Source organism: Tursiops truncatus, chromosome 5 (assembly GCF_011762595.2).
Source record: "Tursiops truncatus isolate mTurTru1 chromosome 5, mTurTru1.mat.Y, whole genome shotgun sequence".
NCBI lineage: Eukaryota > Metazoa > Chordata > Mammalia > Artiodactyla > Delphinidae > Tursiops > Tursiops truncatus.
The window spans coordinates 118,474,578-118,494,332 of record NC_047038.1 but is presented as its reverse complement, the minus strand read 5'-3'; the positions used below and the strand labels follow the sequence as shown (position 1 = coordinate 118,494,332).

The window sequence follows — 19,755 nt, the reverse complement described above, 5'->3', positions numbered from 1 at the left end:
CCCCGTGGTCTGCAATTTGCTCTCACTGTTCCTCAGGCCAGTGTCTGGTGTGGCATTAGCAGCCACACAAGAGACATCAGACCATCGAATGTTCTCATCGTGCCGAGCAAATAAGACATAGCATGTTCCAAAATAAACTCTTCTGAAAAGGAAGCAGGTCACGACAAAAGGACCAGCAATTATTTATTTTAAATCTTTCAGGAATAAATTCTCAAATGATCCTGCACCTCTTATGACATTTGGATGTTGGTTGAGATCTTCTTTCCCAAAGCTGGAGAGATTGTGTTTATTCCATAAATACGTATTAGTAATGATAGTGTTAACTCTTTCTTATTTAGCTTACTATGCAGCAGGCCCTATGCTAAGTATTTTGTGGACCTAATGAAAAGTAATCCTCACAAAAGAACATGACATTGGCATTGCCCACCACCAGCCTAGTGCAGAACTTTTGCTGTTATTTCTCTCCTCATCCCTTTATGTTTTTCAGTGATGAGACATATTCTTTTCACCCACAATACTAGGTCTGAGGCATGACCATCCTTAGAAAGAAGCTCATTAAAAAATTTGTACTGATTTATTCTGTAACTGCTTATAGACTAGCTAGAACAAGAAACTCAAACTGCTTATTTTTTAGAGTGCTTTTTTTTTTTTCCAGTTGTCATATGCAGACTTCTCATTAAAACACCCTTCCCTCATATTGTAGACAGATCTCGGATGGAGAGTCAAGGCTTTTCCACCATAAGGGGCTGCCTTGCTGCTGGGCAGGAGGAACTCATCCTCCTGCAAGAGAAAGTCAAGAATGGGAAACTCTCTGTGGACGAAGCCCTGGAGAAATTTAAACACTGGCAGATGGGGAAGACTGGCCTGGAAATAATTCAGCAGGTAATACAGACCCCAATCCCTTCTGGAGCGTTCCCTCAGGTGCAGAGCTCCAGCATCTTTGTAAGCCTCTTTCTCTTAACAAGATATACAGGTAACTGTTCTTTTGTTTTTAACTAGCCACACACATAAAAGAGGTTTTAAACTATCAATTAGAAGCTCGACAATACCCAGATTTCATGTTTACAAACCATCAATGAACTCAATGCTGAGACTATGTATATCAGAGCTAATACCTAATCAACTTATAAGGCTGTCCTTAGTACAGTGCATGTTTTATGAATCTCATTGCTGAAATTAAGGTGAAACATCTTTACACTAACGTGCTCAGAATTCTGAAGAATGTATTATGTAGACTAGACTTAAAGGGAACAAGAAAATGATTGAAATCATATCAGACAATAGTCCTAAGTAATATTTAATAAGTTTTCTCTTCTCCTTAACCTTAGGAAAAATAAATATATATATACATATATATCAGGATTTGCATGTATATAAATATGTGCATACATAAATATATATATCAGGATTTGCATATATATGAATATATATATATCGGTCAGGATTTACAGAGAAATTATGCCAAGAGTATTAAGTTCAGATAAGCTTGTCTTCTTTAAACATAATTTACATCCTAGGTGGTTCTAAGAGGAGAATGAAAACAAAATATACTCTGTGTAATATAATATACACCCCATGACATTCCTCAGTGAGGGTGCCAGGACCATATTCTAGCTATCCAGTAGGCCTTCCCACTCCCAAAATGTTTTACCAGTTTTTTTTCTTCTCATCATATAAAACCCCAGTACCTTAAAAGCCAGTTCTCAGGCAGCTGTTTGACAAACACATTTCATTAGCTACATTAGGCCTAAGTATAAATAATCATTAATAGCATAATATGCTACCTTTCCCAAGGATCATTTTTATTTAAAAATAATGCTTAAGAAAACATTTTTAAACAACAGGGAAATGAATCACAATGGTGATTCAAGCAATATGGCATATAAACAGGATATAGTTTAGGCAAGGGACTTTTCCATTACATCTGAGGTCACAAGCCTTGTCAGAAATCACCTGTCTCTATGGATAGCTCTTGTTGTGGTTAGGTGACTGGACCTGGTCAAGATTTTGCAGTGTTAAGCAAGGGCAGTTCTTTTGCCAAACAAATGCTAAGAGTGCTGATTGTAGAGTTCTGTAATGGATTGTTGTTCATGGTCAGAACTATAGTATTGCTTTCAATCCACACCATTGCCATCACCATCAAGCATCCTTCTTATGCCGAAATGGGTTAAGATGTGCCTAAGTGCAGACTTACAAATCACTTTCCTAGCAATGCTAGAAAGTAAGTTATATACGTTTTGTTAAGTCAGTTGTACTTCATCCTTCTTAGACCCTTCAATAATAAAGTTTACAATTTAAAGTGATCCAACCTAAATACCTTCTTGGTAAGGTTTCACTAGTTGCTTTATTAAACCCTTGGTTGTTTACATGTTATTTGTGTATTTATATTCAATACTGTTTTAGAAAGAATTTAAGGTGGTCTATACTCAACTACTCTGAGACCAATGTGGCTTATCTAATATATAGGGATAATGGGATAATGAATACAGTAAGCAAAACAAAACAAAATTTAACCTGTAAATACAAGAACAAACACTAAGATTACTTTCCATCAGAGTCCAAAGTTTGTGACTCTGACTGAGGACTTTGGGAGGTATCAGTCAGTTCTTTTCCATTTCTTTCCCAAATTTATTGAGATATCATTGACTTTGTCTAAATTTAAAGTGTATAACGGGTTGGTGTGATATATTGCAAAATGATGACCACCGTAGCATTAGCTAACACCTCCATGATGTCACAAAATTACCATTTTTGTGTGACAAGAACATATAATGCTAACTCTCTTAGCAACTGTCAAGTTGCTAAATATAATATATATATAATACAGTACTGTTAAATATAATCATCCTGCTGTACATTAGATCCCCAGCACCTTTTTATTTTATAACTGGAAGTTGGTACCCTTTGACCAACATCAACATCTCCCCATTTCATCCACTCCTCAGCCCCTGATAACCATCATTCAACTCTGTTTCTATGAATTTGGCTTTTTTAGAGTTCACATATGTGAGATCACACAGTATTTGTCTTTCTCTATATGACTTATTTCACTTAACATAATGCCCTCAAGGTCCATCCATGTTGCCACAAATGGTAGGATTTCCTTCTTTCTCCCTGCTGAATAATATTCCATTGTGTGTGTGTGTGTGTGTATACACACTCATATACACACACACATATATATATACATATATAACACATCTTTATCCATTTATCTGTTGATAGACACTTACATGGTTTCCATATCTTGGCTATTGCAGTGAACATGGAAATGCAGCTATTTCTTTGAAATCCTGATTTCATTTCCTTTGGATAAATACCCAGAAGTAGGATTGCTGACTCATATGGTGGTACTATTTTTAATGTTTTGAGGAACTTCCATACTTATTTTCATAATGGCTGTACCAATTTACATTTCCACCAACATTGCACAAGGCTTCCCTCTTCTCCATAACCTTATCTCTTACCTCGTGTCCTTTTGATGATAATCATTCTAACAGTTCTGAGGTAAGATGCTACTCTGGCTTTGATTTGCATTTCCCTGTTGATTAGTGATGTTGAGAATTTTTTCATGTATCTGTTGGCCATTTTTATGTCTTCTTCGAGAGATGTCTATTCAGTTCCTCTGCCCATTTTTTAATCAGATTATATGGGATGTTTTGCTACTGAGTTGTGTGAGTTCTTTATATATTTTGGATATTAACTCCTTCTCAGATACATGATTTGCAAATATTTTCCCTCAGTCCATAGTGTGCCTTTCCATCTTGTTGATTGTCTCTTTCGCCGTGCAGAAGCTTTTTAGTCTGATGTAGTCCCAGTTGTTTATTTTTGCTTCTGGTGCGTGTGCTTTTTCAGTCATATTCAAAACATCATTGCCAAGACCAATGTCAAAGAGCTTTTTCCCTGTGTTTTTTTAGTCAGTCCTTAACATAAGGGCTTGAACAAAAGTCAGAACAACAAAAAATGAATGTTCTCCCTGTTTTCCCAACACACACTCATCCCCATATACTTTTCAATATTACTCTTGTAGTTTACAAAAATGTTCATTTGTATCCTGAGAATGAATCTCTCAGAGGTAGCTGTGAAGTTATATTATTCTTGACAGAGTTATTATCCTAGGAAAATAGGAGAAAAAATGGCACAAATACAGAGTTAATAGTGGAAGAGTTTCTAGGATAATGAAGATCCATGTAGAATCCCTGGAGTCAAAGGTGAGATGGCTGAGAAAACCTTGCCTTTAGCTCTCCTCACTCCTGCTCACAATCAGTGAGTCCCTTGCTCACTTATAGGAAGGGATCTTTAAGGCAATGAAAACAACTCTAGGAAAAATGGTTTCTAGGCTTCAGGGGCAACCCTTAGGAAAAGTGCTACTCTAGATTCTCTTCTAAAAGCAGACATTTTGAATGTTAGCTTGCTTTACCTTTCAGTTAAATAGTGAATAGATGTTCAATGTAGAATATTTGGAAAGCAAAGAAAGGTCACAGGTGAGTTAAGAAGGGAATCCAGTTTGTGTATCATTTGCTACCATGTCCCTGGCTCTTAGAAGGAATTTCTAGTAAGGCATGTGCCCTGCAGAGGCTGGAGATCGGCTCAGACAGCAGCAGACCATCACTGTGTTGGACTCCTGCTTTTGGACACCAAATAGCCAATGTAGATGCCTCAGGTGTTCGATTGGGAAAACAGCTCCCAAAAGAATTAGGCTCTGGGTTTCTACCTGATTCTAACACTTATAACTGTGTGATTTGGGAAAGTTACTTAACCTCTCTGTAGCTCAGATTCCATATCTGTAAAATGAGATGATGATGTTTTTTATCCACTTCATGAAGTTGTGAGGATTAAGTAAAATAATACATGTAAAGTATCAAGGACGGTGATTGGGACATTGTAAGTACCAAATTAACACTAAGTAGTAGTGGTGGTACTGGTGATAGTAGTTAAAGTTTTCATCTTAATCCATGACAAATTTGTGAAATTTGACTTCTGTTTCCTGGTTGTTCCCTCATTAAGAAAAAACTACGCCAACTACGAGATTGCATTATTGGGAAAAGGCCAGAAGAAGAAAATGTCTACAGTAAGTAAAATTTGCCTGCTATTCAAAAATAATAGGGTGGAAAATGCAAGGACAGTGGAGTCAAACAGGCCGGAGTTCAAATCTATACTCTATCACTTCCCAGCTGCTTAAACTGGACAGTGTCTTAATCCTTGGTATTCAGGGTCCTTGTCTGCGATACAGGAATGATTATACATGTATCTGGAAGTGGTTGTCCAAGTTAACAGATAAAATACTTTTCACCTTCTCTGGCCCATAATGGACCTTCAATACATGCTAATTACTTCCTTTCCTTTGATTTCTATGTAAGTTGCAAATAAGATAATTCTGCTCCAGTTGTTTGGTGTTTTTCTGTTTTGTGTGTGTGTGTGTGTGTGTGTATGAGTCATTATATAGGGTATTAAATTATTAAGGAGTCACACTTTTTTTTTTAATAAGGTAGAATATTCTCAGTATAGTCAGTTCTCACAACTGTCCACATGTGGATCATTTTAAATTATAAATTTCGTGTTGCCTTGTCCTGAAGCTATCATGCTTCTTTGCAAAGCAGATTCTCCTTGCTAATAATTAACAGTTGCTCCCCGGGGGGAAAAGCATTTATTTGAATGTTAACACAAACCAAACATTATTAAGACGGTAAATCTTCTCCAAAGATAAACAACACATTCCAAAATTGAAAATAAATTACGTTGTCACTCTCTGATCACTCTGTCCCCAAGTCCCTACCCCTGCACAAATAATTAAAAACTAACAACCACTATCAAAGCTTGAAAGCTTCCATCTCTTCCATTTTCAATAATATTGCATAGCTTTTAGCTAGTACTTCATGCTGAAATTCACCATGTTAAAATTCGTTTTCTTTTTTACATTATTGGGTTGTTATTTACTTTTCCATAGAGAATTCTTTAAGCTCTCTTAGAAATGTTTTCTAAAACAGAAATATACTTTCTAAAATAATTAAAGTCATAAACACAAGACTAATTTACAAATAACTGAGTTCTACAGACCTCCATTGCAATGTGGAATAAGAGAAAAATTTTAACACTGTGTAAAATTACAAACAATATAAATAATTTCACTAAGAAACATTAAGTAGTAGTAGTAGCTAATATTTATTAGCTATCTGCTATACACTTAATATTATCTTATTAACAACCCTTTGAGATAGGCATTAGTCCCAATTTATAAATAAGGAAACTGAGAATCTGAGAAACTAAGAAGCCCCTAAACACACAGATTAGAGACTACAAGCTACGTCTATTGGAATCCAAAGTTAATACTCTTTTTTTTTTTTTTTTTGCGGTACGCGGGCCTCCCACCACTGCGGCCTCTCCCGGAGCACAGGCTCCGGACGCGCAGGCTCAGCGGCCATGGCTCACGGGCCCAGCCGCTTCACGGCATGTGGGATCTTCCCGGACCAGGGCACGAACCCGCATCCCCTGCATCGGCAGGCGGACTCTCAACCACTGCGCCACCAGGGAAGCCCGTTAATACTCTTAATCATTAGGAATTAACTAGTCCCCCTTCCAGCCAAAATGGAATAAGTAGTATCAGACAAATCCTCCCACTGTAAGAATACAAATACTGGGCAGAAAAATGAGGCAACTGATTTCAGGGAGTAGACAATAGGCAGCCTAAGACTATAATCTCAGAGAAAAACAAAATGTATGAGATATCTCTCATGATTGCCCAGGAGACTGATTTTCTGGCTACAATCTCTGCAAAGCAAGCAAGCACTCCTGTCAAACTGAGGGGTGCAAAGATCAGAATTCATGGCAGCCAGAGCTGCTGGGATGTGTATGGTGGGTCACTGAAGAGGAGGTAGCTGCATAGAGAGGTAACCTCAGAGGGAGTGAGGGACTCCAAAAGTCTGTGGCTGAGAGATGAGCTGTACATGTGTAGGGCAAGACCACTCAAGGCATGCAAGATAACTGCTTTTAGCACTTTGAAGGCAGAACAGAGACACTGGAGATTGAGCAGAGCCAGGAAAAAGCCAAACTGAGGATGTTTGAGTTCTGCCCTGCCAGAGTGGAAAGGTCTCCTTAACACTTTGTTAAAACACCTGGCATCCTGCTGTGACACCCAAGAGGTATAATGAGTAAGGACTATGACTTAGAGTAAGACCTACTCTAGACATGCCCCAGCAAAGCTTAAAACCAAGCCCCTACAGGAGCCCCACAGAAGACAGAGTTTGTAGGCTTAGTCCTACTGAGAGCCTTAGAAAACACCTTGGGCTAACTATAGGTCAACACTGAAAAAAAGCAGAAAACCAAGCTTACCACAAGTTCATGCCAGTAATCAAACTGCCTGCTAAAATAAGAACCTACACTCATCGAAGGAATATTACAGAATCCAGAATATACAACAGATTATCTTTAAAGTCCAGTGTTCAGTGTTCAGGGCTTTTTTAAATAAAAGAAGAGGTATAAATAAAAAGAAAAATGTAATTCATAGAAAAGAAAAAAGAAAGCCATCAATAAAAACTGAACCTGAGATGATCCTGTTATTGACCTTAGCAGACAGAACTTTAAATTATGAACATATTTAAATTAATGAAAAATATGGTTTTAAGGAGTATATAAATATGAAATCTCAGCAGGAAAATTGAAGCTATATAAAAGAACCAAATGGAAATTTGTAGAAATTAAAATTACAGTAAGAAAAATGAAAAATTTATCAGAAGAGCTTATCAGCAGATTGGATATAGCAAAAGTAAGAGTTAATGAATTTGAAGACAGATCAACAGAAATTATCCAATATAATGAACAGGGAGATAAAAAGACTTTAAAATGAATGGAGCCTAAGAGACATGTAGTACAATATAAGACAGTCTAGCATACATGTAATCAGAATCCCAGAGGAAAAAAGAATGAGTTTGGGCCAAAACATTTTAAAAGGAATAGTGGTCAAATACTTTCCAAATTTAATGTAAACTACCTCCATACTGTTCCAAGAACTTCAAAAAATTCCAATTAGCATAACTGTTAAGAAAACTACATCTGGGCAACTTGTAGTCAAACTACTTCAAGTCAAGATAAAGAGAAATTCTTGAAAGCAGCCAGAGAAAAAAGACACTTTACATATAGAGGGAAAAGTATAAGCATATTCCATATTCACTACATATTCACTAATTGCTTATCACAAACATGGAGGACTAAAGACAGTGCAGTAATATCTCTATAAAGTGCTAAGAGAAAAACAAATGACCACTTAGAACTGTATATCCAGGGAAAATAACCTTCAAAAATTTGTTGAAATAGAGACATTTTCAGATAATTGAAATCAGAGAATTCATAGACAGCAAAACTGCAATGTAAGAAATGCTAAAGAATGTCATACAAGGTGAAGGGGTTATTAACAAACAAAAACTCAGATCCACACTAAGGAATAAAGAACACTGAAAATTTTACCAAGCAGATAGAAATAAAATGTTATGTTTTCTTTTTTCTCATAAATTATTTCAAAAACAACTGTTTAAAGCAAAATAGTAACACTTAAATTAGGGATTATAGCATATGAAGAAGGAAAAGATGTGAAAACAATTATGCAAATACAGAGGGTGCAGATGAGTGGAATTATATGGTTGCAAAATTTTTGTAACATGTAGTTCCAAGTATGGAATATAAAGAATCAGTTATAAAGAAGAGGAAAGATTAAGGTAAGAAAGATGAAGTGTCAAGTATAAGACATGAAGCATGAAGAAGTACACTATTGTCTCTAAATAGACTGTAAGTTAATGGTACATATCTTAGTTATAAAGTAGATAGATGATAGATAGATAGATAAAGAAACTAACAGAGGAAATAAAATGTAACACTAAAGAGCTATTTGATTCGCCAAAAAGTAAAGCAGGAAAGTAGCAAAAACATAAGCAAAATGGATTAGTAAATAACCAAGAACAAGATGTTAGTATTAAACTGAGTCATATCAATAATTGTGTTAAATGTAAATAGATTAAAAGTATCATTTAAAAGGTAGACATTTTCCAGCCTGATAAAAAAGTAATACCCAACTTTGTGCTATCTAAAGGCCATGCATTTTAAATCTAAGACACAGATAGGTTACAAGTAAAGATGGTAAAAGATCTACCATGCCAATAGTAAGCATAAGAAAGCTGGCATGGCTATATCAACACAAGACAAGATGAATTTCAATACAAAGAGTATTACAAGAGACAAAAGAGGAAATTACAAACTGACAAAAGGGCAGTTCACTAGGAAGATACAAAAATCCTAAATATTTGTGTACCTTAAACTGTGTATGTATTTATGAGTTTTCTCAAAACTCATGAAGCAAAATTTGATAGTGCTCAGAGATGTTTTCACCTATTTCTTAGTGATTGATAGAACAAATAGAAAAAAATCAGTAACAATATAGAAGATCTAAACAACACTGTCAACAAACTTGACCTAATTGACTTTACAGAACAGGGCATCAAAAAAAGAGTCGGAGATAAGGTGATGATGGAGCTAGGAAAATCCAAACATAGGATTTATATTTCCGGTTTGTAACATGGAAATCTACTGAGAAACAGTTCTAAATACATTAGAAAGTGAAGTTCTATTAAGAACGCTGCTTAAGAGAGCTCCAGAGACGGGCGCGAGCCATGGCTAAAAGTGCGGAGCCCAGAGACAGACATGAGACGCTAAGGCCGCTGCTGCCGCCACCAAGAAGCCTGTGTGCGAACACAGGTCACTATCCACACCGCCTTCCGGGGAGCCTGTGCAACCCGCCACTGCCAGGCTCCCGGGATCCAGGGACAACTCCCCCGGAAGAACGCACAGTGCGCCTCAGGCTAGCAACGTCACGCCGGCCTCTGCCGCCGCAGGCCCACCCCGCACTCCCCCCGACCTGAGTGAGCCAGAGCCTCCGAATCAGCGGCTCCTTTAACCCTGTCCTGTCTGAGCAAAGAACAGACGCCCTCCGGCAACCTACACGCACAGGCGGGGCCAAATCCAAAGCTGAGCCCCTGGGAGCTGTGAGAACAAAGAAATCTCTCCCAGAGAGATTTCTCACAGCTCTCCCAGAGAGATTTCTCTCTCTCCCAGAGAGATTTCTCACAGCTCTCCCAGAGAGATTTCTCACAGCTCTCCCAGAGCTGTGAGAACAAAGAAATCTCTCCCAGCAGCCGCAGAAGCAGCGGATTAAAGCTCCACAATCAACTTGATGTACCCTGTATCTGTGGAATACATGAATAGACAACGAATCATCCCAAATTAAGGAGCAGTGTGGATGAAAGGCTCTTGGTGCAGCAGCCAGGAGTTAGTGCTGTGCCTCTGAGGTGGGAGAGCCAACTTCAGGACACTGGTCCACAAGAGGCCTCCCAGCTCCACATAATATCAAACGGCGAAAATCTCCCAGAGATCTCCATCTCAACACCAGCACCCAGCTTCACTCAACGACCAGCAAGCTACAGTGCTGGACATCCTATGCCAAACAACTAGCAAGACAGGAACACAACCCCACCCATTAGCAGAGAGGCTACCCAAAATCATAATAAGTCTACAGACACCCCAAAACACACCACCACATGTGGACCTGCCCACCAGAAAGACAAGATCCAGCCTCATCCACCAGAACACAGGCACTAGTCCCCTCCACCAGGAAGCTTGCACAACCCACTGAACCAACCTTAGCCACTGGGGACAGACACCAAAAACAACGGGAACTACGAAGCTGCAGCCTGCAAAAGGAGACCCCAAACACAGTAAGATAAGCAAAATGAGAAGACAGAAAAACACACAGCAGATGAAGGAGCAAGATAAAAACCCACCAGACCTAACAAATGAAGAGGAAATAGGCAGTCTACCTGAAAAAGAATTCAGAATAATGATAGTAGAGATGATCCTAAATCTTGGAAATAGAATGGAAAAATGCAAGAATCAGTTAACAAGGACCTAGAAGAACTAAAGATGAAACAAACAATGATGAACAACACAATAAATGAAATGAAAAATACTCTAGATCGGATCAATAGCAGAATAACTGAGGCAGAAGAACGGATAAGTGACCTGGAAGATAAAATAGTGGAAATAACTACTGCAGAGCAGAATAAAGAAAAAAGAATGAAAAGAACTGAGGACAGTCTCAGAGACCTCTGGGACAACATTAAATGCACCAACATTCGAATTATAGGGGTCCCAGAAGAAGAAGAGAAAAAGAAAGGGACTGAGAAAATATTTGAAGAGATTATAGTTGAAAACTTCCCTAATATGGGAAAGGAAAGAGTTAATCAAGTCCAGGAAGCACAGAGAGTCCCATACAGGATAAATACAAGGAGAAATATGCCAAGACACATATTAATCAAACTGTCAAAACTTAAATACAAAGAAAGCATATTAAAAGCAGCAAGGGAAAAACAACAAATAACACACAAGGGAATCCCCATAAGGTTAACAGCTGATCTTTCAGCAGAAACTCTGCAAGCCAGAAGGGAGTGGCAGGACATATTGAAAGTGTTGAAGGAGAAAAACCTGCAACCAAGATTACTCTACCCAGCAAGGATCTCATTCAGATTTGATGGAGAAATTAAAACCTTTACAGACAAGCAAAAGCTGAGAGAGTTCAGCACCACCAAACCAGCTCTACAACAACTGCTAAAGGAACTTCTCTAGGCAAGAGACACAAAAGGAGGAAAAGACCTACAATAACGAACCCAAAACAATTAAGAAAATGGGAATGGGAACACACATATCGATAATTACCTTAAATGTAAATGGACTAAATGCTCCCACCAAAAGACACAGATTGGCTGAATGGATACAAAAACAAGACCCATATATTTGCTGTCTACAAGAGACCCACTTCAGACCTAGAGACACATACAGACTGAAAGTAAGGGGATGGAAAAAGGTATTTCATGCAAATGGAAATCAAAAGAAAGCTGGAGTAGCAATTCTCATATCAGACAAAATAGACTTTAAAACAAACACTATTAGAAGAGACAAAGAAGGACACTACATAATGATCAAGGGATCGATCTAAGAAGAAGATATAACAATTATAAATATTTATGCACCCAACATAGGAGCACCTCAATACATAAGGCAAATACTGACAGCCATAAAAGGGGAAATCGACAGTAACACATTCATAGTAGGGGACTTTAACACCCCACTTTCACCAATGGACAGATCATCCAAAATGAAAATAAATAAGGAAACACAAGCTTTAAATGATACATTAAATGAGATGGACGTAATTGATATTTATAGGACATTCCATCCAAAAACAACAGAATACACATTTTTCTCAAGTGCTCATGGAACATTCTCCAGGATAGATCATATCTTGGGTCACAAATCAAGCCTTGGTAAATTTAAGAAAATTGAAATTGTATCAAGTATCTTTTCAGACCACAACGCTATGAGACTAGGTATCAATTAAAGGAAAAGATCTGTAAAAAATACAAACACATGGAGGCTAAACAATACACTACTTAATAACGAAGTGATCACTTAAGAAATCAAAGAGGAAATCAAAAAATACCTAGAAACAAATGACAATGGAGACACAACGACTCAAAATCAGTGGGATGCAGCAAAAGCAGTTCTAAGAGGGAAGTTTATAGCAATACAATCCTACCTTAAGAAACAGGAAACATCTCGAATAAACAACCTAACCTTGCACCTAAAGCAATTAGAGAAGGAAGAACAAAAAAAACCCAAAGTTAGCAGAAGGAAAGAAATCATAAATATCAGATCAGAAATAAATGAAAAAGAAATGAAGGAAACGATAGCAAAGATCAATAAAACTAAAAGCTGGTTCTTTGAAAAGATAAACAAAATTGATAAACCATTAGCCAGACTCATCAAGAAAAAAAAGGGAGAAGACTCAAATCAATAGAATTAGAAATGAAAAAGGAGAAGTAACAACTGACACTGCAGAAATACAAAAGATCATGAGAGATTACTACAAGCAACTCTATGCCAATAAAATGGACAACCTGGAAGAAATGGACAAATTCTTAGAAAGGCACAACCTGCCAAGACTGAATCAGGAGGAAATAGAAAATATGAACAGACCAATCACAAGCACTGAAATTGAAACTGTGATTAAAAATCTTCCAACAAGCAAAAGGCCAGGACCAGATGGCTTCACAGGCGAATTCTATCAAACATTTAGAGAAGAGCTATAACCTATCCTTCTCAAACTCTTCCAAAATATAGCAGAGGGAGGAACACTCCCCAACTCATTCTACGAGGCCACCATCACCCTGATACCAAAACCAGACAAGGATGTCACAAAGAAAGAAAACTACAGGCCAATATCATTGATGAACATAGATGCAAAAATCCTCAACAAAATACTAGCAAACAGAATCCAACAGCACATTAAACGGATCATACACCATGATCAAGTGGGGTTTATTCCAGGAATGCAAGGATTCTTCAATATACGCAAATCAATCAACGTGATACACCATATTAACAAATTGAAGGAGAAAAACCATATGATCATCTCAATAGATGCAGAGAAAGCTTTTGACAAAATTCAACACCCATTTATGATAAAAACCCTGCAGAAAGTAGGCATAGAGGGAACTTTCCTCAACATAATAAAGGCCATATATGACAAACCCACAGCCAACATCGTCCTCAATGGTGAAAAACTGAAAGCATTTCCACTAAGATCAGGAACAAGACAAGGTTGCCCACTCTCACCACTCTTATTCAACATAGTTTTGGAAGTTTTAGCCACAGCAATCAGAAAAGAAAAGGAAATAAAAGGAATCCAAATCGGAAAAGAAGAAGTAAAGCTGTCACTCTTTGCAGATGACATGATACTATACATAGAGAATCCTAAAGATGCTACCAGAAAAATACTAGAGCTAATCAATGAATTTGGTAAAGTAGCAGGATACAAAATTAATGCACAGAAATCTCTGTCATTCCTATACACTAAGGATGAAAAATCTGAAAGTGAAATTAATAAAACACTCCCATTTACCATTGCAACAAAAAGAATAAAATATCTAGGAATAAACCTACCTAAGGAGACAAAAGACCTGTATGCAGAAAATTATAAGACACTGATGAAAGAAATTAAAGATGATACAAATAGATGGAGAGATATACCATGTTCTTGGATTGGAAGAATCAACACTGTGAAAATGACTCTACTACCCAAAGCAATCTACAGATTCAATGCAATCCCTATCAAACTACCACTGGCATTTTTCACAGAACTAGAACAAAAAATTTCACAATTTGTATGGAAACACAAAAGACCCCGAATAGCCAAAGCAATCTTGAGAACGAAAAACGGAGCTGGAGGAATCAGGCTTCCTGACTTCAGACTATACTACAAAGCTACAGTAATCAAGACAGTATGGTACTGGCACAAAAACAGAAATATAGATCAATGGAGCAGGATAGAAAGCCCAGAGATAAACCCACGCACATATGGTCACCTTATCTTTGACAAAGGAGGCAGGAATGTACAGTGGAGAAAGGACAGCTTCTTCAATAAGTGGTGCTGGGAAAACTGGACAGGTACATGTAAAAGTATGAGATTAGATCACTCCCTAACACCATACACAAAAATAAGCTCAAAATGGATTAAAGACCTAAATGTAAGGCCAGAAACTATCAAACTCTTAGAGGAAAACATAGGCAGGACACTCTATGACATAAATCACAGCAAGGTCCTTTTTGACCCATCTCCTAGAGAAATGGAAATAAAAACAAAAGTAAACAAATGGGACCTAATGAAACTTCAAAGCTTTTGCGCAGCCAAGGAAACCATAAAGAAGACCAAAAGACAACCCTCAGAATGGGAGAAAATATTTGCAAATGAAGCAACTGACAAAGGATTAATCTCCAAAATTTATAAGCAGCTCATGCAGCTTAATAACAAAAAAACAAACAACCCAATCCAAAAATGGGCAGAAGACCTAAATAGACATTTCTCCAAAGAAGATATACAGATTGCCAACAAACACATGAAAGAATGCTCAACATCACTAATCATTAGAGAAATGCAAATCAAAACTACAGTGTGATATCATCTCACATCAGTCAGAATGGCCATCATCAAAAAATCTAGAAACAATAATTGCTGGAGAGGGTGTGGAGAAAAGGGATCACTCTTGCACTGTTGTTGGGAATGTGAATTGGTACAGCCTACTATGGAGAACAGTATGGAGGTTCCTTAAAAAACTACAAATAGAACTACCATATGACCCAGCAATCCCACTACTGGGCATATACCCTGAGAAAACCAAAATTCAAAAAGAGTCATGTACCAAAATGTTCATTGCAGCTCTATTTACAATAGCCCAGAGATGGAAACAACCTAAGTGTCCATCAACAGATGAATGGATAAAGAAGATGTGGCACATATATACAATGGAATATTACTCAGGCATAAAAAGAAACGAAATTGAGCTATTTGTAATGAGGTGGATAGACCTAGAGTCTGTCATACAGAGTGAAGTAAGTCAGAAGGAGAGAGACAAATACCGTATGCTAACACATATATATGGAATTTAAGAAAAAAAAATGTCATGAAAAACCTAGGGGTGAAACAGGAATAAAGACACAGACTTACTAGAGAATGGACTTGAGGCTATGGGGAGGGGGAAGGGTAAACGGTGACAAAGCGAGAGAGAGGCATGGACTATATACACTACCAAACGTAAGGTAGATAGCTAGTGGGAAGCAGCTGCGTAGCACAGGGAGATCAGCTTGGTGCTTTGTGACCGCCTGGAGGGGTGGGATAGGGAGGGTGGGAGGGAGGGAGACGCAAGCGGGAAGAGATATGGGAACATATGTATATATATAACTGATTCATTTTGTTGTGAAGCTGAAACAAACGTACCATTGTAAAGCAATTATACTCCAATAAAGATGTTAAAATGAAAAAAAAAATTCAGAATACATGTTTGTTTAAGGTGTACAAGGAAAGTTCAGTAAGACAGAACACATACTGGACTATCGAAAATTTTCAATAAATTTAAAAAGATTGAAATCTTCAGAGTATGTTCTCTGAAAGATTTCAGTCTTTTGAAATCTTTTATCTCTTACCACAACAGAAATAAATTAGAATTTAATTAAAAAATTAGAAAAAAACTCTCAAAATAGTTAAGAATTAAATACAACATTTCAAAATAACCCCCATATGGGGTCAAATAAGAAATCACAAGGAAATATTTCAACCTGAATGATAATGAAAACACAACATTACAAAATTGTGGAATACAACCAAAACAGTACTTACAGGGAAATATATAGCTATAAATGTGAAAATAGAAAAGATGAAAAATTTTAGATCAATGATCTAAGCTTCCACCTTAGGAAACTAGAAAATGAAAAGCAACTCTCCAAAAAGACCTGAGAGGAAAAAATAATAATAAGATCAAAAATCAATGAAACAAACAAACAAAAAAAAATCAATGAAACAGAGAAATAATAGAGAAAATTAACAAAACCAAAACTTAGTTATTTAAAAATGTAAATGAAATTGATAAGCCCATGGCAAAAATGATCATGCAAAAAAGAGAAAGCAAGAGTTACGTATATCAGGAGTTAGGCTATCACAACAGATCCTACAGACATTAAAAGATTCTAAGGAGGTATAATTAAGTTTTTGCCAATACATTAAACAACTCAGACAAAAAGAGCAAATTAATTAAAAATAAAACTTACCAAACCTGACTCCAAAGGGGAAAGAAAAGAAAAACCCTACACTTCCGTGAGTAAATCTCTTTGTAGTCTGACTTTTAGAACTTTGTTAATGTTTTACATATTCAACAAACTAGGATGGGACTGAGAAGGGGACAAGATGGAATATAAGCAGAAGAAAATGAACCTAGCAGTATTACAAATAAATAACATATCCACACTAAAGGGGGATAGAAAAAAAGATAAATTTAGAAAACAGCATATTCTAAGACTAAAATTAAAAGAAAAAAAACAGTACATAAAGATTGTATTCTATACTCCAGTTAGTAGGTCTTATTTCTCTACAGGGGTATAGTCAAGCAATTTCAAAACTACTTTATGTATATTCTAGCATTGAGTAAACAAATAAATTCACTGTTGATAATGAGAGCCAGGTTTCCTATTGTCAGAGAAAGGAGTTACAACCAAGGAAAGAAGGAAGCCCAGAATGAATCTTGTAGTATTGGATTGGAATTGGAGGTAAAAGCACAACAACTCGTGGTTGTTAATATTGGGTTGGCCAAAACGTTTGTTCAGGTCTTTCCATAAGATCATATGGAAAAACCTGAATGAATGTTTTGGCCAACCCAATATATATGTTACACATAAATATAGAAATGTAGTTGTATATATACTTCCTTAGCTCTGTTTGCTGAGAGCACCTAGAAACAATGACAGCCCAGCAACAGTGAGCACATCTAGTGCCTAGATCTTAGTTCACAAAAAGAAAAATAGCTAATAAGCATGTGAAAACATGCTCAACATCATTAATCATCAGGAAAAAGTAAATTGAATTACACTGAGGTACCAATACACAACAAATATAGCTACAATTTTTTAATATTGTCAAAGTTAAGCAATTAGAATGTGGAAGAACTGGACATGCACTGCATGCATTGCTGATGGGAGTATAAAGTGTTGTGACGACTTTAGAAATATTAAATATGCACTTACTATTGATAGATAACCTAGCTATTCAAGAGAAAGAAAAGATGGAAAATATGTTCATTCAAAAACATGTTCATGAAAGTTCATAGCAGTTTCATTCATAATAGCCAAAGTGGAAACAATACAAATGTCCAATAGGAGATTAGGTAATTATATTGTGATATATTCACACAATGGAATACTACTCAGCAGTAAAAAGGGATACCTACTATCACACACACAACCAGAATGCATCTCACAGATATTATGGTGAGTGAAAGATACCAGATACAGAAGAATACCTGCTGTAAGATCCCATTTATCTGGACTTCTAGATAAAACAAATCTATAGAGATAGAAATCAGCTCAGGGGCCATCAGGGGTAATGGTGGGTGAGAATTGAGGTAAGGGGGCACAAGGGAGTTTTCTGTGGAGATGAAATGGTCTCTGTGCTAATGGGGGTGATGGGTATATGCTGTATAGATTTGTCAAGAGTCATCAACCTATACACTTAAAAATGTGTGACTTGTATGTAAGTAGTTCTGAATAAGGTTAATTTTTAAAAATACTTGAATAGCTCAGGCTAAAAGAATATCAAAGCAGAGTAGAAGTAGCATGAACATATATATACTACTAAATGTAAAATGGATGGCTAGTGGGAAGCTCCTGTATAGCACAGGGAGATCAGTTCGATGCTTTGCGACAACCTAGAGAGGTGGGATAGGGAGGGTGGGAGGGAGGCTCAAGAGGGAGGGGATATGGGGATATATGTATGCATATGGCTGATTCACTTTGTTGTACAGCAGAAACTAACACAATATTGTGAAGCAATTATACTCCAATAAAGATCCGTTTTTTAAAAAAAATAATTCATCAACAACAACAAAAAAAGCAGAGTAGGAAGCTGTTATTAAATGTCAAATATATCTAAAATCATAATAATGTGGGACAAGTGTCAGAAGGAGAAAAGACAAAAATTTAAAAAGACATAGTTTCACACTTAGTGGCTGGAGGTTAGTATTTTTTAAATCACGTTGTGAAAATACATAGTCACTTCAAGGACAAAAGTAGTCAAACAATAAGAAGAAGCAACCTTAAGATAAATATTGAGCAAAACTCAGTAGAATGTGCTTTTTTTTGTCTTGTAGATAAGCTCACCATTGTGCACCATCCCAATGGTAAGTGTTTGGTGTTTATGGAAGGATTTAGGACTAAAACAAAGCTCACAGTAAACCAATTTTTATATTAATGTAAACCTAATGTGATTAAGCTGGTCACTGTAAAAACTCACAGAGATTTTATATTTGTAAGCAAAACCACTTGACATCCAAAATAAATGTGAGATGATTCTAGCATAGCAATGCTAGAGGCGTTGTGATATAGTAAAAGAAGCACCTGCTTTGAACTCTGACCTGGCTCTTCACAACTTACTAGCTGTGGCCTTTGGCTTAAACTCTTTAAGCCCCAGTTCCCTCATTTGTAAAATGCAGATAAGAATTCTATCAGCTCAGTGATTTGTGTCCACCTAGAAGAGTGGTATAGGGAGGGAGGGAGGGAGGGAGACGCAAGAGGGAGGGGATATGGGGATATATGTACATGTATAGCTGATTCACTTATTATACAGCAGAAACTAACACACCACTGTAAAGCAATTATACTCCAATAAAGATGTTAAAAAAAAAAGAATTCTATCGTGGAGATTACTATAAAAACAGATGATGATTTGTGCAAATGGAGCTAACTGCTTGATAAGTGGGAGATGTTGATAGGACAAATGAAATTGGAATGGCACGCAAGAGCTGGAGGGGTTCCCTTCAGTGTGATGGGGGAGGATGGGTGCAGAAGGTAGGGAGGGTAGAGGGGAGCTGCAGGCCAGCTGGGGGCTGTCCCATGAGCTCCAAGCACTGCCTGCAGCCTTGAAGCACAGGGCTGACTGCAGGAATGGAGAGGCACGTGGCTGGGATGGAAAGTGAGAAACCTGTGAGAAAAGCAGGAAGTAGCATGGGCCAAGGTGGAGCAGTAGAAACAAACTTTTATTTAAAAAAAAAAAAACTGTGCTTTGCAATTGCCTGATTCTGGTAAATGGGGAAGAGAAAAGGAAGAAAAAGGCATAAT

At 37.1% G+C, this 19,755-nt stretch overlaps 1 protein-coding gene across 6 annotated transcripts in view; it reads left to right on the top strand.

The window, feature by feature from the left end:
- The window catches only part of BANK1 (B cell scaffold protein with ankyrin repeats 1), a 444,955-nt gene that overhangs the window by 422,570 nt on the left and 2,630 nt on the right, over positions 1-19,755 (top strand). For all 6 annotated transcript variants that reach the window (XM_033857365.2, XM_019926480.3, XM_019926477.3 and 3 more), the window contains 3 exons: positions 704-882; positions 5,008-5,071; positions 18,789-18,818. In XM_033857365.2, the coding sequence (XP_033713256.1) occupies positions 704-882; positions 5,008-5,071; positions 18,789-18,818 (273 nt within the window). The remainder of the gene's footprint in view (positions 1-703; positions 883-5,007; positions 5,072-18,788; positions 18,819-19,755) is intronic.